General features: G+C 39.1%; 2 protein-coding genes across 3 annotated transcripts in view; one reads left to right on the top strand and one right to left on the bottom strand.

The window, feature by feature from the left end:
• The window catches only part of stat4 (signal transducer and activator of transcription 4), a 30162-nt gene extending 12826 nt beyond the window's left edge, over positions 1-17336 (bottom strand). Inside the window, exons 1-7 of one of the 2 annotated variants that reach the window (XM_060877083.1) lie at positions 17119-17336; positions 13905-14040; positions 3375-3473; positions 3171-3263; positions 2910-2988; positions 1165-1250; positions 162-313 (exon numbers count right to left, since the gene is read on the bottom strand). In XM_060877083.1, coding sequence (XP_060733066.1) covers positions 162-313; positions 1165-1250; positions 2910-2988; positions 3171-3263; positions 3375-3473; positions 13905-14040; positions 17119-17246 — 773 coding nt within the window. In that variant the 5' untranslated portion in view covers positions 17247-17336. The remainder of the gene's footprint in view (positions 1-161; positions 314-1164; positions 1251-2909; positions 2989-3170; positions 3264-3374; positions 3474-13904; positions 14041-17118) is intronic. The other variant, XM_060877082.1, reaches the window with a different exon arrangement.
• Positions 17337-22698: 5362 nt separating this feature from the next.
• Positions 22699-26814, top strand: part of wdr75 (WD repeat domain 75) — a 27314-nt gene continuing 23198 nt past the window's right edge. The window contains exons 1-5 of the mRNA XM_060877079.1: positions 22699-22854; positions 25381-25510; positions 25979-26044; positions 26129-26228; positions 26334-26458. Of these exons, the coding sequence (XP_060733062.1) occupies positions 22709-22854; positions 25381-25510; positions 25979-26044; positions 26129-26228; positions 26334-26458 (567 nt within the window). The 5' untranslated portion in view covers positions 22699-22708. The remainder of the gene's footprint in view (positions 22855-25380; positions 25511-25978; positions 26045-26128; positions 26229-26333; positions 26459-26814) is intronic.

The following is a 26814-nucleotide window of genomic DNA, read 5'->3' on the forward strand; positions in this document are numbered from 1 at the left end:
GTACCAGTATCAGTTCTGTGTTAGAACATTACTGTTAGGCAGTACCAATATTAGTGGTTAATGGGACCAGTGGTGTAAGCAGTACCAGTATCAGTGTTTAGTGGGACCAGTAGTGTGGGGCAGTATCAGTGTTTAGTGGGACCAATGTTGTAAGTCATTACCAGTTCTGGAGCTGGTCAAGTCCGGCCAGGACCGGGCCCCCGATGCAGGCGATCTGCTGCCGACGTTTCCACGCCTGTAGCTCTGGCATCAGCTGAGAGACTATCAGACTGTCTATTTCCTTCAGCACATCTCCCATTTTCGACAAAATCTCCTGTGTAGAAAAAATAAAGGGTAAACAATTAAGCACAGTGTTGTATGATTAAATTATGGATGCAGCAATACTGATTTGAACAACTGTTTGTACCTCGTCGACGCGGATATCGATACCAAAATATGGAGTCGTTTTTTATCTCTGTTTATGTTTAAAGGTTCAAAGACAACAAATGTGTGTTCATGTCACAATTAATTAGTGTTAGTGAGTAGATTTTAATCAAAATGAAGTACATGGTGTGATCATGGTGTCAACTGTTCATTAACGCGATAAAGATATTGATTCATTTTGAACAGTTTTTGCACCACTTATATGTTTTTATCCTGCCAATCTTATATACCGCTTGGTTCAAGGAAACTGCTCAAGATGTTATCATGGCTGCCGATTTATTATGTTTTCTCTGAGCCAGCGCATCACTTCCTGGTGTCACTTCTGGACTTCTTAGAGACTTTTTTTATTCATGATTTAGCAGTAAAATAGATAGAGAATGAAAACTAACCATTCATACAAATGGTTCTGATGACTGGGACGTGGTCAGTGACATTACATAAAATCTGGGGCAAGCAGAATGGCCTCATCACCATGTCAGTGGTGTCTCCTCTGAGACTTTAAGGCTTGTGCTGCCATTGGCTCAGCTTTACAATTTGGAGTAAAAAGTAGTGCACATTTTGTCTTGACATTTAACAGGAAATGCTTGGGTAGGCTTAGGGTTTTATGTTTAGGTGTAAAAACCACACGTATCATTTCATCTGAATTTGTGTCTTAAGGCGAATGAAAGAGATGATTTGCATTAAACCAAACTCAATGAATGTCAAAGTGTGAAATAACGCAATAAAAGTCACTAAACTCACCTTTCTCTTGAAGTCCAGGCGGTTGAGTATTTCCTGAAGGGTCATGACTTCTTGCTTCATGTTCTGAGAGTTTCTCTCTACTGGATCTACAGCATGGATGCAAGTGAATACGAATAAATTCATCAGAATGTGTTCAAAAGACATAAATTGTGGGCCAAGACCATGTTCGTTAAAATGAACGATGCACACACTGCATTCAGTCCTTCATCCTGCCTGCTAAGGGTGGTGGTGTTTTATACCAGGCTACTAGTGGTTTTTTTTCCACATTTTTGGCAGTATAATCCTCTAAATTTTTTTTTAAAGATTAAAAAAATATATATTTCAAGCAGGTACAAAAAAAAATTATGTGCACAAGAACAGTGGAATAGTCATTGTGGTTAAGGCCACGCCCATTCTGTATATCAATCTGAAATGCAGATATCCGACGCACATAATCAGATCTAATTAGTCTGTAGTCATGAGAGAGATTCTGTATTAGTGATATTATTATAATTATAAATATAATTAATGATTCTAATTACAGGGGGCACGGTGGCTTAGTGGTTAGCACTTTCGCCTCACACCTCCAGGGTTGGGGGTTCGATTCCCGCCTCCGCCTTGTGTGTGTGGAGTTTGCATGTTCTCCCCGTGCCTCGAGGGTTTCCTCCGGGTGCTCCGGTTTCCTCCCCCGGTACAAAGACATGCATAGTAGGTTGATTGGCATCTCTGGAAAATTGTCCGTAGTGTGTGATTGCGTGAGTGAATGAGAGTGTGTGTGTGTGCCCTGCGATGGGTTGGCACTCCGTCCAGGGTGTATCCTGCCTTGATGCCCGATGACGCCTGAGATAGGCACAGGCTCCCCGTGACCCGAGGTAGTTCGGATAAGCGGTAGAAAATGAATGAATGAATGAATTCTAATTACACACTTCCTCCTTCTGTTATTCTAAAAGGTCCCATTAAAACATCTTATGCTCATTCAAAGACTCTCTTATTCATGCACACAATATTCTGTGTATGTTCATTCCCTCGTAATGTATAGTTTTTTCCCCAGATACACTGATTTATAATCCCTCTGTTTGGTGTTAACCAGAAGAGGACAGTTTTCTTTCTGGATAGAGTCTGGTTTCTCTTAAGGTTTCATCCACATGTTGTCTCAAGGATGCCTCTGTGATTTGTCAGATATACATCCAGATCTCTGTAAAGCTGCACTGGGACGTCTATTTTTTTTAAAGCGCTATATGACAAAATGAAACCAATCAAAAGGTGAATAAAAAAGGCAAAAGTTCAAGAATGAAACGAAAGGACACAGAAAAAAAAGTCCTACCCCCAAAACCTATCCAGTCAAATCCAACCTGCTGAGAGTTACTCACTTCTCACATCTGTGCTCGGAACCGGAAAATGACTTTGCATCCGTTAAAGCATGCAAGCACAATCTGTACTGATTCTTAGTGAATAGATATGCAAACAACAGCAATTCAGTTGAGCTTATTTAAATATAATGACTAGATTTAGATATAAATGTGTTCAGTCTTTACGCTTAATCCTACAGACACACAAAGGTGTTTATTAAATATTGACAAACCTCTGCAGGAAACATGGGCTGGTAGATCTAGATGAGTTACATGGCAGTGTGTGATGATGATGTGTGTGTGATGAGAGTATGACAGTGTGTGATGGTGTGTGATGAGAGTATGACAGTGTGTGATGATGTGTGATGAGAGTATGACAGTGTGTGATGATGTGTGTAAGATGATATTATCACTCACCTCGCAGTTGGAGGGTTTTGTAGCGAAAGTCAAAATCATCCTGCATGTCCTCCAGATACTTCACTGCCTGGTCTAGAAGCTGAGTACATTATACAATATGGAAATTTATAACATTTTATAAATCATAGAACATTCATCTTTCCATACACAGTGTATTTTACACTGTATGTGCTTAATGAGCTGCTAAAACTGATATTCATTTATCTGACATTTACTTTCTTTTTTATTTGGTAAATAGTCTGATGTTTCCTTTGGCCTCACCTGCACGCTGCTACGGATCACCGCCACTTTGTTGTCCAGGTTCTTCTGCTTCTCCAAAGCTGCTGAATTTTGCATTGACTTCTCCAAGGGACCCTGACAACAGCATGACAGACAGGTGATGTGATTAAGTGGTTAAGTGTTAATATTCCGTCACGCTTTTCTTAGGAACGCTGATAAGATTCATTGAGTTTCCCTGCCTCGTACCTGCTCCTGCATGCTAGACGCGGATATGATGCGTCTCTCCTCTCTCAGACAGTTGGAGATCACGGCTGAAAGGTGCTGAGGGTTGGCTTTGTATTTCAGCTGTCCGGAAAACAAAAATAGAAATTTAAAACACACACCGGTTACTGTAGTCAGAGGTGGAAGTAAGTCACACATGTGCAAGTCACAAGTAAGTCTCAAATCATGAATGTCAAGTCAAAGTCAAGTCGAGACTTTTTAATATTTGTCAAGCAGGTCTCAAGTCTCAAATATGCGACTTAAGTCTGACTCGAGTGAAGTCGAGTCCCCCATCTCTGAATCATTTAACTCAAGTCCGAGTCAAGTCTCAAGTAATGAATGTCAAGTCAAAGTCAAGTCGAGACTTTTTTTAATATTTGTCAAGCAAGTCTCAAGTCACAAATTTGCGACTTAAGTCTGACTCGAGTCAAGTCGAGTCCCCCATCTCTGAGTCATTTAACTCAAGTCCGAGTCAAGTCTCGAGTCATGAATGTCAAGTCAAAGTCAAGTCGAGACTTTTTTTAATATTTGTCAAGCAAGTCTCAAGTCACAAATTTTGAATTTGCAGATGAAAATCTTGCCCCATATACTGGGAAAGTCCCGAGAACGAGGTTTGAGTTTACGTAGACGTCTAAAGATTTAAGGCTGGATTAGCCGACTTAGTTTAGTTCAGAAATGAGTTTAGTTTGGAAATGATAGTGACTTTTTTTAACACTAAATATTTATAAAGCTAGTGTTCTGTTTATTAGGAACACTTATTCATCTGCACATGCATATAATTCCCTAATCAGCCAATCGTGTAACAGCGTAAAATCGTATAAAAGCAGGTCAAAATCTACATCAAACATCAGAATAACGATCACCATTCTGTTTAAACGCTAGAGAATGTTGTGTGTGAAATTCTCTGGAGATCAATTTCCAGTATCCGAATTAATCAAACCAGCCCATCTGGTATTAAAAAGCATGCAATGGTTAAAAATCACAGAGATTTTTTTTTCTTCGGTCTGATGTTTGCTTTGAACAACGACTGATGAATATGGTGAATAGGTGTATCTGTACTGAGTGCTAGACTGATTAGAGAAGTAAAGTTACCAGTTATGATGATGAACAAAATCAATAACATGGAATTAGTAATTGTTTGAGCTTAAACACAAACACACAATTGTTTAAGCTCAAACAATTGTGTGTGTGTTTAAGCTCAAACAATCGTTTGTGTATAAGCTCAAACACACACACACACTTACTTGTTTGAGCTTAAACACACACAATTGTTTGAGCTTAAACACACACACACAATTGTTTGAGCTTAAGCACACACACACAATTGTTTGAGCTTAAACACACACACACACACACAATTGTTTGAGCTTAAACACACACACACAATTGTTTGAGCTTAAACACACACACACAATTGTTTGAGCTTAAATACACACACACACACAATTGAGCTCAAACACACACAATTGTTTGAGCTCAAACACACACACAATTGTTTGAGCTCAAACACACACACAATTGTTTGAGCTTAAACACACACACAATTGTTTGACCTTAAACACACACACACAATTGTTTGAGCTTAAACACACACACAATTGTTTGAGCTTAAACACACAATTGTTTGAGCTCAAACACACACACACAATTGTTTGAGCTTAAACACACACACACAATTGTTTGAGCTTAAACACACACAATTGTTTGAGCTCAAACACACACACACAATTGTTTGAGCTCAAACACACACACACAATTGTTTGAGCTCAAACACACACACACACACAAAATAGTTTGAGCTTAAACACACACACACAATTGTTTGAGCTTAAACACACACACACAATTGTTTGAGCTTAAACACGCACACAATTGTTTGAGCTTAAACACACACACACACAATTCTACAATTAATATCAAAATATCAACTGTCCTATTTTCCTATATGTGACAGAACAAGTTTTCATTTGAGTGCTTATCTAAATGTCTAAGCTTTAAATTGTTGTAATCTGTTGCTCACTTCCAGGAACTCTATTCAATAAGGAATGCAGTTAAACGCCTCGAAGGTCATCCATAAACGAAAGCAGAATCAAAGACATTTATGTGTAAAGTCATTAAAAGACAGTTGAGGGGAAAAAAATGTTTTGTTTTTTTTTTTTTCCAAAATGCAGACGGAAACTTCTGACACAAATAAAAGACCATGAAAGTAAAAAGAAAAATAAAAGTGTGGTCTCCCCACGCTTTTCTGTCTGGCTAGCATGGCTGTGCAACATCCAGCTACAAACATTGAAGTGATCCTAAGCAAAACCCCTGACATTTCATTTCATAGATTGTTTTGAGAAATCCCCAAATCCACCCACATGTTAAAAAAACACCTCTGATTCATGTCTCGCCCTCTGGCATTTCTGATAAACATCACGTCTGGTATATAAGATATTGAATTACAGGGATTTTCAGGAACCAAATTTAAGACCTCAATGAACCCCGTGGATTATCAGAAACGCTCACGGACTGCCGGATTGTTTTCAGAAGCACTGGGACGTATGATCATGGAGGCTTATACATGACAAACATCCTCTGCTGTTCAGGGTTTCACACGAAAGAAAAAAAAAAACACATGACAGCAGGAAACCACAAAGTTTATATTCTGCTGAACTGCATTTCTACCACAATTACAAGGAAGGTCTGAAACGATGGTTTCCATACTACTGGCACCATTAAAAATTAATAGAAGGTCAGGCATAACCTGGAGATAATAACGTTACTGAGTAACTTACTGTAAATCGAGGACAGAAAAGATCTTGTCTTTATGTTGTGGTGGAAATTTCTAATCTTAAGATGTTCATAAGGCTTTGTCTTTCTATGCTTGTACCCTGTGTGCGTCATGACCAGAGACTGACATCGTCATCAGTAGGTTTTGTTAAGATTATGACAAGGGACTGGGAACGAGTTGTCCATAAACAAATGTCCAATAAGTCCTCTAGATGACCTTGGCCTGGTCAGATTAGCTTGGTCAGGAGATGCATGAGGTAATTTTGAGCCAATTATTGATGATGTTTTGTTATTACATATCTTCGGTTTTCTTGAGTTCTGTCTATAAAACCTTGATGTAATCAATGATCGTGGCCCTTCATCCCTCATGCTACATGTGGAGTGTTGGGTCCTGCTGCGCAGCTGAGCACAATAAATTGTGTAACCTTTTTACTCTTGCTCGTGTCTACCAGTGTTATACTTTATTCTTTAAATCTCTCTAACCTCGGAACTTCCACAACAATGTCATCTTTCATTCAAAAAAAAAAAACAGTTTTGTAACAGAGTTCAACTCCATCCGCCCCAATATAGCTGTTGTGCAAACATTTATGCAAATATATGGATTTTAAAATTTTGCTCCTTGTTTATAAATCTATGAATGGTTTGGCCCCCGCTTATCTCAGTGAGTTACTGACTGAGTATCAACCTACTAGATCCCTTCGGTCTTCCAACCAGGATCTACTGTTTACCCCAAAGTCGAGGCTTAAGTGCAGGGGAGATCATGCTTTTTGTATTGCTGCCCCCAGGCTCTGGAACGCCTTGCCACTGTCCATTAGACAAACCTCTTCTCTTAATATTTTTAAGTCCAGGCTAAATTCATTTATATTTTCAAAAGCATATGGCTGATGGGATGTTTGTACGATTTTTCTGTTTGCTTGTTGTGTGTTTTTCTGTTTTTTATGACCTAATGGAAAGTACGTTGGTCGACGGAAGTTGTAATTAATTGTGCTATGTAAATAAATTGTCATTGTCATGGTCATTATATAATTTGTTGAAATATCAATCTATGGCCAAGTTTCACCTCACATACAGAGGCAACAAGATTCAATTCAACTCAGTTGAGTTTTATTCGTAGCAAGCTTTAAACATCATCACAACGCAGCTTTACACAAATATATCACATTTTATATGCATCGTTTTAAGGGTTTATTCAACGTCTGTCGGTTCATCTCTGATCCATTTTCAGATTTTAACCCAGGTTTTAGGGGGAATTCCCCATTTATTCAGCCCCCTACCTATTTTTCTCACCAGCCATGTGACTCTGTGGTGTGCACAACCGAGTGTACGTATGCATGTATGTATGTATGTATGTACGTATTCTTTAAAACTAGTGGCAAGTTGCAGAAAGTTAAAGATTTGTTTCGGAGTTGCCAGATCTACACAAAACACCAGCCCAAAAAAGTGTGAAATATGACCTAAAATAAAACGATCTGTCACAAAAAGTTCAACATGGTAGACTCATGGATGTTTCATCTTTGTCTGAGGATTCCATGATAAACTATTAACCGTATTGCAGATGCATTATTGATGTACAGCATCTACAACATCGCTTATAACCTTACAACCGTAATCCACTCCGTAATCCTGCTCTTCGAGCAATAACTAGCTTCTGCACCTTGTTCTACTCCAACACACTCTCACAACCTCATCACTTTCCCCTTATTTACATTTACTCTCGTTGTTTAATTTAAAAGACAAAATCTTGGTGGCTATGTGGTGTTTTTAAACTAGCCAAAAAAACCCACCAGACTTTACAGGCCTGATTCAGCTGTAACTAGTTTCCACAAATTTGTGTGAAAACCACAACTCTGGTGACCTTGATTTCTACAGACGGTAAGAAGAGACTTGTCTTCTTGTTAAGTGGCTTCTGTAAAGCCTGAAGTTTATATTTATAAGATTTATAGTTTCTACTTATGTATTTATGTCAAAATTAGCTAGCTAATAATATCCTGCTAGCTAGAGTTGCTAGCATAACTTCATAAAATGCACGGCCCATGTAATGTTCTGTCTCAAACTAATTAAATAACAAGATGTTTACTGTATAGATTTATAGTAAATATATGATCATGTCTCCAACGGACCGGATATTTTCTGTACATTTGGACAATAAAATTCTAAGATGGTTCGTGTCTTAAAGTATTCTTGATGTAACAGAACTTATTAGAGCTGAAATACAAACATTTTAAAGACGTTTAACAAAATATTGAAGTCACATGGAAGACCAGTGTGTGACACCAGACCTTCTTCTACAATTCTCACCTCGTTTCACAAATATGGAAATGAAGGATTACCCATCAGTCCCATCACATCACATCACATCACATCACATCACATCACCATTGCTCTGTGTTTATAAGCTCTCTTATTGAAGTTCTGGTTTCTCCCTGCTGAAAAATTCAGCATATACCAGCATGAATTCCATGCTGGTCCAGGCTGGTTTTTATTGGTTCATGCTGGTATAGTGCTGGTCAGTGCTGGTATAGTGCTGGTATAGCTGGGTGGCCAGCATAGTCATGGTGTTATCAAGCAAAACGGGGCTGGTGTAGCTGGTTAACCAGTATGATATTGCTGGAATGAGCTTTATGGGAACAAGCTTTATTTTTGCTTTTTATAATGTAACACATTACATATTATATTTATTTATAATGTAACACATTAATATAAGATTAAAACACAATATATTGGAATATATTTAATTATAAGTGTGTTATCTCTTTTGGTCCTTCTTTTGAATAAAGAACTGAAATAACAAAGCTCAAAAAGCTTTTAATAACAAAGAATAAAAACATTTAAAAATCGTTCATTAGGGATTAAAGTGTCTCCACAAATTAAATATAGTAATACCAACAAATGTTGACTTCCCGGGCTCCATGAGGGAAGCAGCATATAAATAATACAAAATGATGGTTTTTGAAAGACATATATATATATAATCCATTTGTCTCAATTAAGAGGTAGTTAAGTTGTTTGTCTGTTTTTTTAGTAAAGCGGTAATGTGAAGAGATATTACCCAGCATCAGCGTTGCTATGCAACCTTTAAAGCAGCTATGTTCACGAAGGTAAATGTAGTTCCTGCACTTTCCAAAAATAAATGTTTTCGACTACATTATATACCTTACAGTGTTTATCGAAATTAGTATAAGTGCACGTGTTCCAGATCATCATGTTTTTGCCACCGTAATTAGGATTTTGTTTTGGGGTAAATAAAAAGCTTCTGCTTCTACACGACGAATCTGCTGATCACTGGGAATCAGAATGTTTGCATATGTGATGTACCTGGATGACGGCTGCACGGCAGTTGTGTCAACTAGCGAAATAAAGGACTTTAATTACGACATGTTTGACCAAACTCAGGTTTATTGTGTACGATGGAAGCAAGACTTCTTCAGAGCACAAATACTGATGCTTAAAGGTATGTAACTTAAGCAGTAGCTGTTTTATCGTAACTCGTTCACTGCACAATATAAAAAAATGAGTGATATATACAGTAGTTTTGTTTCTTATTTTGTTTCTATAATTTTTCAGAGAATAAAGAAGACATAGAGCAGGAGTTGTCTAAAGGCAAACGACTCCGGGTAGCACCTCTTAAAAAAACATGGTCATCGCCACCACATACTACTTGTTACTCGCTAAAAGAGAGAGCGGAAGCGTTATTTGTGCATGTGTGTATATTACAGTGTGATGGCAAATGTCATTGTCCAATAAATATTTTAAACAAACTTATATACATATATAAAGCCATGTAAATGATAGGAATATCCAGAATGTTTTTCTTTATTAAAAAGTGAATTGCAATTCTCTATAAAATTGTCTTGGTCTTTATTTAACTATGAATATGCACTAAGAAATGTGATATGTAACAAATGGGTTTTGTTGTGGTCTTGCTGGGATTATACTAGCATCCAAAAGACAACATATGTTGACCAGCACACCAGCATCCCAGGCTTTTCGGCCAGCATACCACCATCCCAAGCTGGTCCCAGCATGCAAAACATACCTTATGCTGGACCAGCAATGCTGTTTTTTTTAGCAGGGCTGTGTGTTTCATTACAAGCTTTTGTCATGTTTTTTGCCTTTGTATCTACAGTATAATCTATGCTTCTTGTTTCGTACATTTTTTTATCTTTCCACTTCATCAAAAACCACATTCTTCCTGACAAGAGAAATTGTTCATTTCTAAGAATATTTTTAAGAGTGGGGAGATTCCAAGTGGGACCAAAGATATCCAAAGAACCCTTTGGAAAACCCAGTTAGAGTTTGAGTTAAAGATGAACTTCATGAACACGTAATACTGGGTTCATCAGGGGTTCTTTAAGAGTTCATTGAATCACTAAGGGATCTGCTTCTGTTTTTTTTTCCTATACTTTCTCAAATATTCTCTATACAACAACAGTACAAAGCACAGAGGGCCAGTTGTTTTGCACGTTTGCTGCCGTCTCACTTCCTCTACAGTGTGCGATAGCACCAAACATAACAAAGACTAGAATACCCTCCTCCCTTCCCCCAGAGTATGTAGGAAGTGGTGTGAAGGTTTTTAACCTAGTTGAGGCACACATTTATTCCACCAAAAAGCATACGTTCTCTGTCACAATTAGTCAGTGAACTACAGCAACAATTTCTTTAAATGCTCACCACTGGAAACTCTGGGGCTGCACAAAATAATACAGATATTTTGCGAAAAATTATGTTGCACTAATTATCTTTAAATAATTACAAATTGTTTTTTTAACAAGTGTTTTTTTTATATTCAGTATTTATTTTAAATATATATATATATATAAATAAATATGTTAGCTTTTTTCCAATCTAAAAAAGAAACATGACTGTAATGTAAATTTGCATATTATATTATGTTTGCATCAATATCATGTATGGCAGAAATAGTTGATTAGTACATTCATTTCATTCATTCATTCATTTTCTACCGCTTATCCGAACTACCTCGGGTCACGGGGAGCCTGTGCCTATCTCAGGCGTCATCGGCATCAAGGCAGGATACACCCTGGACGGAGTGCCAACCCATCGCAGGGCACACACACACTCTTATTTACTAACGCAATCACACACTACGGACAATTTTTCCAGAGATGCCAATCAACCTACCATGCATGTCTTTGGACCGGGGGAGGAAACCGGAGTACCCGGAGGAAACCCCCGAGGCACGGGGAGAACATGCAAACTCCACACACACAAGGTGGAGGCAGGAATCGAACCCCCAACCCTGGAGGTGTGAGGCGAACGTGCTAACCACTAATCCACCGTGCCCCCTTGATTAGTATATGATATTATTTAAATAAATAGACATGATAAGAGTCCTGAGTTGTGACACAATCTGGAAGATACTGTAAGGTGATCTCACAGGATAAACACAGGAGTAGGAGTAATAGAAAACCATGCCAGGAATAATAAAAGTCCTGCAACTTAAGTACTAACACCACCATGTTTTTTTCTCATTTTCCACCATGTATTGGAAAAGTCTTTGTAGTTCACAGGATGTGGTTGTGCTCATGCTTTAGCTTGTTGTCTGGCATGTTTCCAGACATACAGCAATGTGGGAGGAGTTAGGGGCCCTGAGGGGCGTGTCTTTAAAAAGATAAACAAACATGCACTCTGCACTGGGTTTTCTTAGCCACATAATACACTCATGCTAGTAATTAATAAATTATTTTATTTTATACATTATTTTTACACTGGACTACTGATCAGAGCCTCTTCTCAGAATGACTGAAGGAAAATATGTTAGAGTTACGTTCATGTATCCCACACCCCAAAGACGGTTCTTTTTATAAAGTAGGGAAAGTAATTTTATTCAACTGGAACATCACGTCACACGAACTAGTGTGAAGAATGCTTTTGTGTTTAAAAAAATATGATAATAAATGTACTATTAAAAAAATAAAAACAATTGTTATAAAGTCCTCTTCTACACAGTACTTTACAGCAGTTTTTTTTTTTTTCAAAGAAAAAATATTTTTATAGTAAACTATTGTTCCTTTAAACAGAATAATTTGCCATTTTTGGATAAATAATGAGCACCTTAAAATCTAAAATGTATATTTATGATGTAAAAATAATCAGCAATATAAACAAATGCCTTGATTAATGCAAGAAGGTTTGAATAATAATAATAATAATAATAATAATAATAATCACCATCATCATCATCATCATCATTATCATCATTAATACAAAATATTAGTATGTAAATTAGATCAGATTAGATATCTGCAATTCAATTCTGCAAAAATAGAACTAAATAACTCGTGACACTGAAATATCTTCAGGTCAAGTCAAGTGTCAAGTGGGCAAGTTGAGAGAGTCAAGAGAGTTTGAATCCTAACCCTAAGGTTGTGGGTTCGAGTCTCGGGCCGGCCACGACTGAGGTGCCGAACCCCCCACCGAACCCCCCCAACTGCTCCCCGGGCGCCGCAGCATAAATGGCTGCCCACTGCTCCGGGTGTGTGTTCACAGTGCGTGTGTGTTCCCTGTAGTGTGTGTGCACTTTGGATGGGTTAAATGCAGAGAACGAATTCTGAGTATGGGATGGATCCTTATGTTGCCTTTTGTACACATCCAGTTAAACAAACTTCTCCTTCTTCCACATTTCCTAAAAATCTGATCAAGTTGTCAGAGATCTGCATGTCAGTTCGGTTTGTAATCAGATGCCAGCTGTCAAATCGTCCGCCACCTTTCTGCTCCACAGACGGAAATAACTATTTTGATCTTTTTTCTGCTCCGATAAATCCACAACTGATTTATATGAATGTTTTCCTGGTTGTTTTGTTGTTGCTCATTTGTTCAGTTGGATCAGAAATCTTTCCATGACTTAACCGTGTGTATTCGGTTCGAGTGTAAATCATTTCCAGAGAAATTTCTGACCAAATTAAAGACGAGCGTTAGCACAGCGTTTGACGAGCGTCAAAAACATCCTGTTTCCATAGAAATGTCTTACGCCATGCTATCGTTACTGAAAACGCTGCCGTTGGATTTGTGTATGTATAATGTGATGCATATCTGATTAAAGCTGATTTATTTATCATCTGTTGTACCATGTATCATGTGTTGTCAATAATGTGTGTTAGAACAGGTAGCGGAGTAAAGACCGCATTTACTCTGACTGTCGCTTTCAAGTTGAATAAAAAAGACAGAATTTCAGTTCTTCATCTAGCAGAAGAGTGAAACTCAAACCTCAAAGAGGAGATAAGGGTGTATCCTATTTCAGCGTTGGTCTTATTTCCTCAAGTTAGCAGAATTTCAGGCCATACACTAGATTAAACCCCAGCATGCGGTTCTTTAGGGAAATAAAGTGGTTTGATGTCATTCGCATGTGATAATTGCTTGATGTTTTATTAACCCTTTCTACTAGCATGTTACTGCTTTGCAAATAAACTAGCATTGGTTTATTTCTGTACTTGATAAGTTGTGTTGAAGTAGCTTAACCAAGTCAAGTCAATTTGCCATTTTTGGATCAGATATCAATTAGGGAGTGAATGTTTTTAAGAAGAACGGAAAGAATTAACTTAAAGACAGTTGTTATCCTTCTTTAGTCCTTATTTTCTATCTCTGATTTTTTTAATTGCTATTGAGAAATTTCGTCTCGGATGCTTCTTCTCAAGAAAATCAAATTAATCAGCTGCATAACCTGATTCTGAACACAAGAAACATTCCCTCTATATACAGTATATTGATGGAACTCTCTCATACCTGTATATGCTGGAATATTCTCTTCAGGTTGTGTCTGTGCAGGAAGTTCGGCTCCTGAGTGCAGTGTCTCTCTAGCTGGATCAGGAAGTTGTTGAACAGCACCATGGCCATGGCTTCATGGTTCATCGCCGTTTCCCTAAAAACAGAAAAAAGTGTGTATGCACACATGTACATAACACGCACTTAAATATCAACATATATATATAAATAAATATTAACATTTATATACGCCGTATTTGACTTGTGTTCATTTATTTTTTTTATTTTGAAGGTTACTGTAGCTACTCTAACTAGCATTGTTTACATCTGAAACATTAGCTTAGATATTTTATGCATTAATTCTTTTAAATATTAGATTAGTTTAAAGTTGTTTTTTTTACTGTAGTCACTGTAGATATTTCATACTCTTTCAGAAAGCTTGATTTGTCGAGTTTTTCAAATATATTTTATTAAAAACTTTCAGTACTTTGTTTGTTTCTTCCATCTAAAGCTTGAGGTGATGTTTCAACTACATCCCACAAGGTACCTTGCCATGTCATTGTGAACATTTCAATCAGTCTCATTTCTGCCTTCACGCTCTCTGTGTAAACATTTACCTCGGTTGGAGAAGAAAGGTGGAACTGAAACGCATCTTAAACCACAGTGCCCTGTGAATTCTGGCTTCTGATTGTTCAGATGGTGATTATACATTTATAAAGGTTCGCAGGTTGCTGTGGTGTAAGAGGAATAATAATAAGAGTTTTTGCTGTCTTTAAAAAAGACGCTCTTAGGGGTTCTTTACTTGTCCAATTGAACCATTCTCCAAAAAATGGTTATATAAATAAAACCCTTAGAGAACAATGAATTTTAGTTTTTATGTTAAAACAGTTCTATAATTATATAAAGAACACGTAAAGTGAAATGGTTGCTGTTACTTTAACGGTGTGAGAAGTGGGATTGACATTTCAGAAAAGATTTTAAAAGGTTTATTAAATGTGTGGAAAATCTGTTATTAAAACTATTACTCATAACACAAGCTATTGTAATAAATGTATACTGGGTTTGAATTTGCTGTGTTTGTTCATCTAATTTTGTATATAATAATAATAATAATAATAATAAGAAGAAGAAGAAGAAGAAGAAGAAAGAACCCAAATAAACAGCCCAAAAATTGGAGTTCCATAGATGAAGAAAGTCGTAGATCTGTGTGCAGTTCTATATAAAGTACACTTAAGAGAGTACAGTAGAGTATGTGGTACTGTATGTGGAACTCTGCTTCACACCAACATGTCGATCATTATTTTTCTGTAACAACATGACCCAGAATGTTCAAACTTCCAGTTTCAGTCTTGATTTGTTGATGATGATGATCCTTTTTTTCTCTTGTCTAATGGTGTCTTTTGGTTTAAGTGCCGCATCCTGCAGATGTATTATCCTTTACAGCTGATATGTACTGATTTTGCGTGACTTTGGGTTTGGTGTGGTTTACAGTTAACATCTGTTCACACTGAATACATGAATAGAGCAGAAGCAGCTCGTTCCCGTTGTGCTTTTTTACACTGACTGTTTTGTGGCTTGTTTACCGCAAATACAAAAAAGATCGCTTTACTTTTAACTGATTTTAAATGCAAACGATACTAAGATTGATGCGTCTCGGAGGAAAACCTCTTATTATTTTAACTATGTCGTTGATTTTATTTGTTTTATCCGTGTTGTATTGCGTCTCTTTGTATTCTGTGTAGTGCGAGAAGTTTTATGCGCTTTATCTGTTGCTAATTAGTTAAAGTTAAAAATAAAGGATGAGACTCACTTTTGGGTTCACTCACTCATCCACCCCTGTCCTCCCTGTCACCATTTCACCCTGTCACCCCTGTCCCCCCTGTCACCCTCTCACCCCTGTCCCCCTGTCACCCTCTCACCCCTGTCACCCTTCTCACCCCTGTCACCCCTGTCCCCCCGTCACCCTCTCACCCCTGTCACCCCTCTCACCCCTGTCACCCTTGTCACCATCTCACCCTTGTCACCCCTGTCCACCCGGTCACCCCTGTCACCCTTGTCACCCCTCTTACCCTGTCACCCGTCATGTGCTTTTGTTTATGTTCGGCAACATTTTCAGCGGTGGTGTTATAATGGAATATACAATGCTGTGTTTATTTAGTTTATGTTCAAATTAAACTTTAACTTAATGCAGATTTGTAGTTGAAATCATTTAAACATTTTTGAAAACAACAGCTTTTGTGGTTTGAGCATAAAAACCTGGCAACAATGTGTTTTCTGTTTTATATTTATTTTTTAACATATTTTTCATGCTGAAAGTTTTAAGGTGAATGTATGAAACAGTCACACAGTTTATGGTGAAAATTTTTTTTTTCAAGTTAACCCTTGTTTATTTTTAATTCAGTTCGATCCCTACAGTACGGACGGCACGAGCGCGGTATTGCTGCTTTCTTCTTTATTGAATAATATAGAAATTAAAGTCGGACACGGATCAAGTTTGCACTTTTGTTAACACTCTTGTTGTATTTAATACTAAATGTCTTGCCGGTGTCACTTTTGTTTTTTTTTGTCATTTTTTTGACTGTTTTGTTTTATCTGTGCACATTTTCTGCTCATACTACAATATATTCATTTTGTTCTCTACATTTATTACATCTACACCAATTGTAAAATGTACTTTATTACATTTATTTGTACTGTACTATATATTATTATATATCGTGAAACTTTAAATTCGACAAAATTAAAGTTAAATCTCGTTTTATTTAGTATTATATCATATCATCTAATTTTATCCACATTTCAGTTCAGAAATGTCTCACATCACGTTTAAAATAGAAAGTTTAAATAAAAGTAAACAAATTAGATTGTTGCCTCATATACAGTCTGAAATGCGTTTGTTTATATATATATATGTATATATATATATATATATATATATATATATATATATATATATATATATACATATATATATATTATCATTTTAAATTATAATTAATTTATAATTTTTCTAGAATTTCACCTTCCACTCCGACCGACCAGATCGACATGAATTTGATCATCACATTTGAGTCCTGACTGCATCCGAAAACACAAAAGCAGACTAAGATCTTATTAGATCAATAAAAACCTGGACATGTTTATCATCAGTATGTTTAGGATCATTCGGATAAGTGGTAGAAAATGAATGAATGAATGAATGAATGAATGAATGAATGAATGTTTAGGATCCTACCAGTCCTGACTTTCGATCCAGTTCGCCAGCACTTGTCTCAACTCCATGGGAAACTTATCATCATAAAAATAATCCACCTGCTCCAGGAACTTCATGTCCAGCTGCTGGATTTGTTTCCATTGACTCATCCTGCTGCTGACGATGAAGATGAAGAAGAAGAAGAAGAAAAAAAACTAAACAACAAGAAAATAAACAACAACAAAAAGAAGTTAATTCTATGCAGTGGAGTTGAATCAGCTCCAAAAGCTCAAAGTCTCCGGTTTCACCTGCCTCTAATTCAGTTGAGATAAACACGCGTTTAGATCAGGTTTTAATCTCAGAGTCTGTTCAGAGTCTCACTGAATAAAAACCTAGATCTCAGGTTCTGTCACCACGCCGTTTCCTCCGCAGTCTACAACTCTTTCTCTTCTTATACGCCGTACGGTTGCCAGATCCATCGTTTACTACCGCTGAGAGGATTATAGCGACACGTGAACAGAAGATAGATAGAGCTATAGATATAACTTCAGTACACGCAGACTGAAGTAGTTTAAGTCTTTGCTTCTTTTAATTGTGATGATTTTGGCTCAAATTTAACAAAACAAAAAAAAAAAAATTCGCTATTTAAAAAAATTAGAATAATTCATAAGTTCAATAAAAACAACATTTTTAGTGAATTGTACTTATAAGTAATAGTACTTATACATTTACTGTATATGTGCTCAATACATGGTTGGGACTCCTTTTGCTTTAATTACTGCCTCAGTTCAGCGTGGCATGCAGGTGATCAGTCTGTGGCACTGCTGAGGTGGTGCGGAAGCCCAGGTTCCATTGACAGTGGCCTTCGGCTCATCTGCATTTTTTGGTTTCTTGTTTCTCATTTTCCTCTTGACAAAAGCTCATAGATTCTCTATGGGGTTCAGGTCTGGTGAGTTTGCTGGTCAGTCAAACACACCAACACCATGGTCATTTAACCAACTTTTGGTGCTTTTGGCAGTGTGAGCAGGTGCCAAATCCTGCTGGAAATCGAAATCAGCATCTTTAAAAAGCTGCTCAGCAGAAGGAAGCATGAAGTGCTAAAAGTTCTCGGTAAACGGGTGCAGTGACTTTGGTTTACAAAAACACAGTGGACCAACACCAGCAGACTGTGGAAACTTTAAGCAACTTGGGCTATGAGCTTCTCCACCTTTCCTCCAGACTCTAGGACCTTGGTTTCCAAATGAAATACAAAACTTGCTTTCATCTGAAAAGAGGACTTTGGACCACTGGGCAACAGTCCAGTTCTTCTTCCCTTAGCCCAGCTAAGACGCCTCTGACGTTGTCTATGGTTCAGAAGTGGCTTAACAAGAGGAATACCACAACTGTAGCCAAAGTCCTTGACACGTCTGTGTGCGGCGGCTCTTGATGCATAGACACCAGCCTCAGTCCAATTCACCCAAATTCTTGAATGGATTTTGTTTGACAAGCCTCTCAAAGCTGCGGTTCTCTTGGTTGGATTTGCATCTTTTCCTTAAACACTTTTTCCTTCCACTCAACTTTCTGTTAACATGCTTGGATACAGCACTCTGTGAATGTTTGTGGCTTTCCCTCCTTGTGAAGGGTGTCAATGATTGTCTTCTGGACAATTGTCAGGTCCGCAGTCTTCCCGATGATTGTGTAGCCTAGTGAACCAAACTGAGAGAGCATTTTGATGGCTCAGGAAACCTTGATAGATAGATAGATAGATAGATAGATAGATAGATAGATAGATAGATAGATAGATAGATAGATAAACTCTTACGATTTTAGATCTTATACGATTTTGCATACATTTCTGCAATCGCCAAAACGGCCAAATCCTGGAAGCAATGAAAAACATTACAAACTGTAAGTGTAAACCTCAATTTATTACCTGTTTATGTGCCATAACCACATTCACCTTATATATTAGTAATTCCTTATATATTAGTAATTACGCTTGTGTCTATTCTATACATCATCAAATGTGAACATAATTTAAGATTATAATAACAAAAAAGAGAAGAAAGAAAAATGGAAAATGGTTAGCAAATAATTTATTAGTTGTTTCTGAATAAAATATGTATTTTCACAAACGTGCTTCAATCAGATGCTGATAGATTTTCTACAGGTGCGTCTCGGTCTCAGTCAGCTCCATAATTCAGTAGTCAGGGCACTGATCAGGGAGTCGGAGCACTGTGGTGCAATGTTGTGAAAGAAGAGTGAAACACTTCAGGTGCAGAACAGGAGGAGAAGAAGAAGAAGAAGAAGAAGAAGAAGAAGAAGAAGAAGAAGAAGAAGAAGAAGAAGAAGGTCAAGCTTTTGATTACATTCAGAACTTTATTGGCTATGAAAACTTGGCTATGGATATCACATGGAGGGGTTAACACAAGGAGCACATTTTTGGGAAGTCAACGAAAGTCTATATGGAAAATCTTACATTATAATTAAGTAACATTAAACAAACAGATATTTTAAAAATCATAATCATGAAATACGTCATTAAAGGAGTTTGAGAAGTTAAACGCTCAATCTGGCAACAGAGGTTATGTCTAGTTCACTACACAAGCTAAAGAAATATGAAATTCATATGAAGTGAGGTGTGGAGTCTCACACACACACACACACACTTTTGTTTGATCTACGCCTGGCAACTGAGCCGGTCGATGATACAAGGAAACGTTTCCATCAATAAGGAAATACTTGATTTATTTTCAGCTCCAGGGAATTCCCCTCGAATTTTTAATTGTGTAATGTGTGTGTATATAATCTAAATTTTCCGACCTACAGTTTGATAAGCTCCACAGAAAGCTGCTTGTCAGTGACTCACAACACAAAGCCAACTTTAGACTTTTAATAAGAGATTCATCTAATTCATCTATAACTATTAGACTTAGAAAACATCACTAACTCTAATCATTTAGTTATACACAACAGGAATAGTTCTGCTAGATTTTAATTTATTTCTTTTTTATTTTGTTAAATATACTGTGGTAGATGTGTGATGAGAAGTGAAAGTGAAATCAGCAGCATGTGCGACTTACATAGTGATAAAGTGGGTTTTATTTTTATCTGTTGAACTTTTTGACTGTTGACATTTTACTTTTGGAAAGTTTGTTTGCAGAGTTTCATAAGTCAGTATGCAGAAATACAGATATTTACACACTGCACTTATTTCACAAAAATGGGCATATGAACAAATAATTCAGTAAATAAAGGAGTAAATGCATAGATACATAAATAAGTTAATTAATTAATGTTACTTATGAGTAAGTAAATAAGTAAGTAAGTAAGCAAACAATATTAGTAAATAAATACATTATATATATATATATATATATATATATATATATATATATATGCATAAATAAATAAGGTAAATAAATAAACAAAAAAATAGCAAACAAAATAAATAGCATATGAGTAAGCAAGTAAGTAAACAAATAGTAAATAGTAAATATGCATATACACATTGAAGAAAGAAAGAAAGAAAGAAAGAAAGAAAGAAAGAAAGAAAGAAAGAAAGAAAGAAAGAAAGAAAAATAAATAAATAAATAAATAAATAAATAAGAAAGGTTTAAACACTTTCGGTTTGAAAGTAGTGTTGTAAATATGCACTCATGAGCAAATACAAAGGTTTGGAAATAAAAAAGTTTTAAAAAAGTTTCAAATACTTATATAGTATTTAAATAAAAAAGAGAAATATACACTAATTTTGAAAAAAGAATTACTACACACAAAAGAAATCATCCTGACAACTGACAACAAAACAATATATACATATAATACAATGAGTTTAAAAGTTTTAAATCTTTTGAAAAATTTAGGATAAATTCACACAAAACACAACAAAATAAACAACAAACTACAAATGCACTAGGTATGTAGAAAAAAAGCATGTGTGTTGAAAGAAAATTGTTTATAGTCAGTTAAAAGAATAATTGGTTGTTAAGGGTCAGTATGCATTGTGTCTAAATGAGTGGAGTTTTTTTAGTCACTATCTGTAATTTTTAGTTTATATAATTATTTTGGGATGTCAGCAATATTCTGGTAGCAATACTCTGAAAACCTGACGTGAACTTTTTCAATCTGACATTACATGATGATAAAATGGAGACAGGGCAGTTAAACCAGCTGATAACATTACATCATTCCATTATCGAACCTTTACACTGGACCTACTTCATAGACATAATTCGACTTGTGTGACATAATCAAGGGCATGTGGTCAGAACCAAACAGGAAGTTGTTCACAAATAATCTTGTGCGATTAAAAACAGATTAGAAAATTACAGATTAAAAAATTGTCATGACTGATGCTGGGATTTGTGTTGTGTATTTTCACAACATATATCTCTCTAATCTACTCTCACCTTTGTCTATTACAAAGATTAAAGGTGGGGTGCATGATGTTTGAGAAATGCTTCAGAAAACTGAGTCGGGCCGACTAACAAAACAAACGTGTAGGGCTGAAGCACAGGGCTGTAATCCTGTCATTGTGGGCAGCCGTTATGGTGGTGTTCAGCTCAAAGCTGAGTAGGACGAGAAAAGGTACAAAAGTGTTTGTACAGGGAAATACGTCTGGCTGGGAAGTTAAAGGTGGGGTCTCCGTTGTTTGAGAAACGCTTCAGAAAACTGAGTCGGGACGACAAACAAAACAAAAATCAAAACTAACGTGTAGCCAATGAGCAGAAAGGGGCGTGTCTTGTCAATATGCGGTGGACAGAGTGTTCAGTGCGCATGTGTGACATTAGCAGGAAGCGATTGAAACATTGACATGGAGGATAAAAATAAAAAGCGAAAAAAGGCTTACGATAAGGCAAGAAGTAGGACCCGTGTTAATATAGGATCAGCTTTCCAGCGCTGGAGAGAACTGAACATCTTCCGCGTGAAACGGAGCTAAACCTTTCACGGTACAACACACAGTACTACAAAAACACATTTGTATTACCATAGTATTACTCATTGTGTTCATTGATAAAAAATCTCCCCTCGGCCAGCTGCCCCAGCAGGTTCCATCATAATAGTTGCCTGGGTTGCGAATGTATGTGTGGGGCGGAGCTATCAAAACAGGGGTGACACCCATTTGGGTTAGGGGCGTGTTTGTTTTGGTGATTTCAAATGTCAACACTGGCTTTCAAACATCGTGCACCCCACCTTTAAGAGAGAGAGACAGAGAGTGCACGGAGCACCAAATTAAATAACTGAGGCTTCTTTCATCTGAATGGTTGGGATCAGTGGAGATCAACAAAAGTGATGCAAACTCCCAAACATGTTCTCCTACATTCACCAAAAAACCTTCCTCAAAGTACAAAACACATTGTTCCCAATTTTTCAAACATAATTTCCTAACTTCACAAACATGTGATAAAATGTTTACCGCTATGTTTTTGTTTCAGTAATAACAAGAAAGTTTAAAAGAGGCAAAAATTCTGACACTAGACACATTTCACTGAATTTATTGTTTGCTAGTTTAAATGTGGAGACTTATTATTATTATTTATGTGTTTGGCCACTAGATGGGGCTGTGGTTTTTAATTTCTGTCATAAACCTTGAGTAACCAATCAAATCGCAGGAGGCGGGACTTGACTGAATACGGGTGGTGAGAACGCGATGGCGCGGCGGAAGTCACGTGATCGTGGAGTTCAGGGGTCGCCGGTGTGCGGGAGAAACATGGTGGAGCACAGAGACGTCCGCGTGGTTCGCTGCGGCGGCAGTAAGATAAGTTTCAGGGCGCCGATAATCAGCACCGACTCCAGGTGAGGACATGAAACACATCAGCGGTGTGTTCTGTAGAGCTATCAGCGTTATCCGAGAGTCGTGTGTGTGTGTTGATTTGAGAGAGAGAGAGAGAGAGAGAGAGGTGTGTGTGTGTGTGTGTGTGTGTGTTGATTTGAGAGAGAGAGAGAGAGAGAGAGAGGTGTGTGTGTGTGTGTGTGTGTGTGTGTGTGTGTGTGTGTGTGTGTGTGAGAGTGTGTGAGAGAGAGAGGTGTGTGTGTGTGTGAGAGAGAGAGATGTGTGTGTGTGAGGTGGTGTGTGTGTGAATGAGAGAGAGGTGTGTGTGTGAATGAGAGAGAGGTGTGTGTGTGAATGAGAGAGAGGTGTGTGTGTGAAAGAGAGAGGTGTGTGTGTGAAAGAGAGAGGTGTGTGTGTGAAAGAGAGAGGTGTGTGTGTGAAAGAGAGAGAGGTGTGTGTGTGTGAAAGAGAGAGAGGTGTGTGTGTGTGTGTGAAAGAGAGAGAGGTGTGTGTGTGAAAGAGAGAGGTGTGTGTGTGTGAAAGAGAGAGAGGTGTGTGTGTGTGAAAGAGAGAGAGGTGTGTGTGTGAAAGAGAGAGAGGTGTGTGTGTGAAAGAGAGAGAGGTGTGTGTGTGAAAGAGAGAGGTGTGTGTGTGAAAGAGAGAGGTGTGTGTGTGAAAGAGAGAGAGGTGTGTGTGTGTGAAAGAGAGAGAGGTGTGTGTGTGTGAAAGAGAGAGAGGTGTGTGTGTGAAAGAGAGAGAGGTGTGTGTGTGTGAAAGAGAGAGAGGTGTGTGTGTGTGAAAGAGAGAGAGGTGTGTGTGTGTGAAAGAGAGAGAGGTGTGTGTGTGAAAGAGAGAGAGGTGTGTGTGTGTGAAAGAGAGAGAGGTGTGTGTGTGAAAGAGAGAGAGGTGTGTGTGTGAAAGAGAGAGAGGTGTGTGTGTGTGAAAGAGAGAGAGGTGTGTGTGTGTGAAAGAGAGAGGTGTGTGTGTGTGAAAGAGAGAGGTGTGTGTGTGTGAAAGAGAGAGAGGTGTGTGTGTGTGAAAGAGAGAGAGGTGTGTGTGTGTGTGAAAGAGAGAGAGGTGTGTGTGTGTGTGAAAGAGAGAGAGGTGTGTGTGTGAAAGAGAGAGAGGTGTGTGTGTGTGAAAGAGAGAGAGGTGTGTGTGTGTGAAAGAGAGAGAGAGAGGTGTGTGTGAGAGAGGTGTGTGTGAGAGAGGTGTGTGTGTGAGAGAGGTGTGTGTGTGAGAGAGGTGTGTGTGTGAGAGAGGTGTGTGTGTGAGAGAGGTGTGTGTGTGAGAGAGGTGTGTGTGTGAGAGAGGTGTGTGTGTGAGAGAGGTGTGTGTGTGAGAGAGGTGTGTGTGTGAGAGAGGTGTGTGTGTGAGAGAGGTGTGTGTGTGAGAGAGGTGTGTGTGTGAGAGAGGTGTGTGTGTGAGAGAGGTGTGTGTGTGAGAGAGGTGTGTGTGTGAGAGAGGTGTGTGTGTGAGAGAGGTGTGTGTGTGAGAGAGGTGTGTGTGTGAGAGAGGTGTGTGTGTGTGAGAGAGGTGTGTGTGTGTGAGAGAGGTGTGTGTGTGAGAGAGGTGTGTGTGTGTGTGAGAGAGGTGTGTGTGTGTGAGAGAGGTGTGTGTGTGTGAGAGAGGTGTGTGTGTGTGAGAGAGGTGTGTGTGTGTGAGAGAGGTGTGTGTGTGTGAGAGAGGTGTGTGTGTGTGAGAGAGGTGTGTGTGTGAGAGAGGTGTGTGTGTGAGAGAGGTGTGTGTGTGAGAGAGGTGTGTGTGTGAGAGAGGTGTGTGTGTGAGAGAGGTGTGTGTGTGAGAGAGGTGTGTGTGTGTGAGAGGTGTGTGTGTGTGAGAGAGGTGTGTGTGTGAGAGAGGTGTGTGTGTGAGAGAGGTGTGTGTGTGAGAGAGGTGTGTGTGTGAGAGAGGTGTGTGTGTGAGAGAGGTGTGTGTGTGAGAGAGGTGTGTGTGTGAGAGAGGTGTGTGTGTGAGAGAGGTGTGTGTGTGAGAGAGGTGTGTGTGTGAGAGAGGTGTGTGTGTGTTGGGGTGTGTGTGTGTGTTGGGGTGTGTGTGTGTGTGTGTTGGGGTGTGTGTGTGGGGTGTGTGAGGTGGTGTGTGTGTGTGAGGTGGTGTGTGTGTGAGGTGGTGTGTGTGTGTGAGGTGGTGTGTGTGTGTGAGGTGGTGTGTGTGTGTGAGGTGGTGTGTGTGTGAGGTGGTGTGTGTGTGTGAGGTGGTGTGTGTGTGTGAGGTGGTGTGTGTGAGGTGGTGTGTGTGTGAGGTGGTGTGTGTGTGTGAGGTGGTGTGTGTGTGTGAGGTGGTGTGTGTGTGTGAGGTGGTGTGTGTGTGTGAGGTGGTGTGTGTGTGTGAGGTGGTGTGTGTGTGTGTGAGGTGGTGTGTGTGTGAGGTGGGGTGTGTGAGGTGGGGTGTGTGAGGTGTGTGTGTGTGTGAGGTGTGTGTGTGTGTGTGTGAGGTGGTGTGTGGATGGGTGTGTGAGAGGTCCAGGTTGGTAACAGAAGCTCCACCTTCATCCTGACAGTCTTCCTCACAGCTGTGTGTTTGTACAGGTTCCTGCTGTGTGCTTCAGGAGACTCTGTGAAAGTTTTCAGCACCACAACAGAGGAGTGTGTTCATGTCTTGGAGGGTCACACAGATCAGATCAGTGGAGTCGCCTTGAACCCGGCCAACCATCTTCAGGTCTCAGTTCCTCTCTCTCTCTTCCGTATCGTCTCTGTCGCATCGTGTCTCTCTGTCGCATCGTGTCTCTCTGTCGCATCGTGTCTCTCTGTCGCATCGTGTCTCTCTGTCGCATCGTGTCTCTCTGTCGCATCGTGTCTCTCTGTCGCATCGTGTCTCTCTGTCGCATCGTGTCTCTCTGTCGCATCGTCTCTCTGTCTCACTGTCTGTCTCACTGTCTCTGTCACATCGTCTCTCTCACGTACTGTCTCTCTCTGTCTCTGCCATATCGTCTCTCTGCCGTATTGTCTCTCTCTCTATCTGTTCTACTGTCTCTTTGTCTCTCTGCGTTACTGTCTCTTTGTCTGTCTCTCTGTCATATCGTCTCTCTATCTCTCTCTATCTGTTGTACTGTCTTTCTCTCTATATATGTGTATATTTTACATTTACAATGTAATATTGGATTCATCCCCCCTCCCCCCTCTATAGGTATTCTCCTGTTCTCTAGATGGCACTGTGAGACTGTGGGACTTCACTGATGGGATCCTCATCAAGGTAAAGGTGTCTCAGCACAGCTCAGGGCTGCTCTGTGTTCATCAGGAAACATTTTAATTTCTTTCATTTGTTTTTTCCCCCCAGACGTTGGTTATTGGATATCCGATATTCTCCATATACGTCTCGGCGAAACATGTCGGAGTCATTTTCCTCATTATTCCCATGACCAGCGAGCAAAGCACCGGTAATCAGCAGCACTGCAGTGTGTGTTTGTAAGCGTGTATGCTTGCGACTGTGTGTGTGCGCAACTGTGTGTGCGTGTGTGTAAAACACATGTGTTGATGTGCAGAGAGTTTCCAGTTGGTCGCTGTACAATTGCCCAAGACTGTGGAGCAGGAAGTGGAGGTGACGGAGCTGTCGGCGGTGTTCTGTGATATCTCTCCTAATCCCAGATCTATAGCTTTCGGCCGTGAGGTACGACTCGGATCAGAGAAGGTTTTAACATTAACACAGAAGTTCCTACATGGGTTTAGGAAGAAATAACTAATAGCTCTACAAAGTGCTAGAGGCGTATATGACAGGGGCTAGAGGGCGTATAGACGGGGGCTAGAGGGCGTATAGACGGGGGCTAGAGGGCGTATAGACGGGGCCTAGAGGGCGTATAGACGGGGGCTAGAGGGCGTATAGACGGGGGCCAGGGGCGTATACGACGGGGGCTAGAGGGCGTAAACGACGGGGGCTAGAGGGCGTATACGACGGGGGCTAGGGGCGTATACGACGGGGGCTAGGGGCGTATACGACGGGGGCTAGGGCCGTATAGACGGGGGCTA

The sequence above is a fragment of the Tachysurus vachellii genome, chromosome 8, assembly GCF_030014155.1.
Source record: "Tachysurus vachellii isolate PV-2020 chromosome 8, HZAU_Pvac_v1, whole genome shotgun sequence".
Taxonomy (NCBI): domain Eukaryota; kingdom Metazoa; phylum Chordata; class Actinopteri; order Siluriformes; family Bagridae; genus Tachysurus; species Tachysurus vachellii.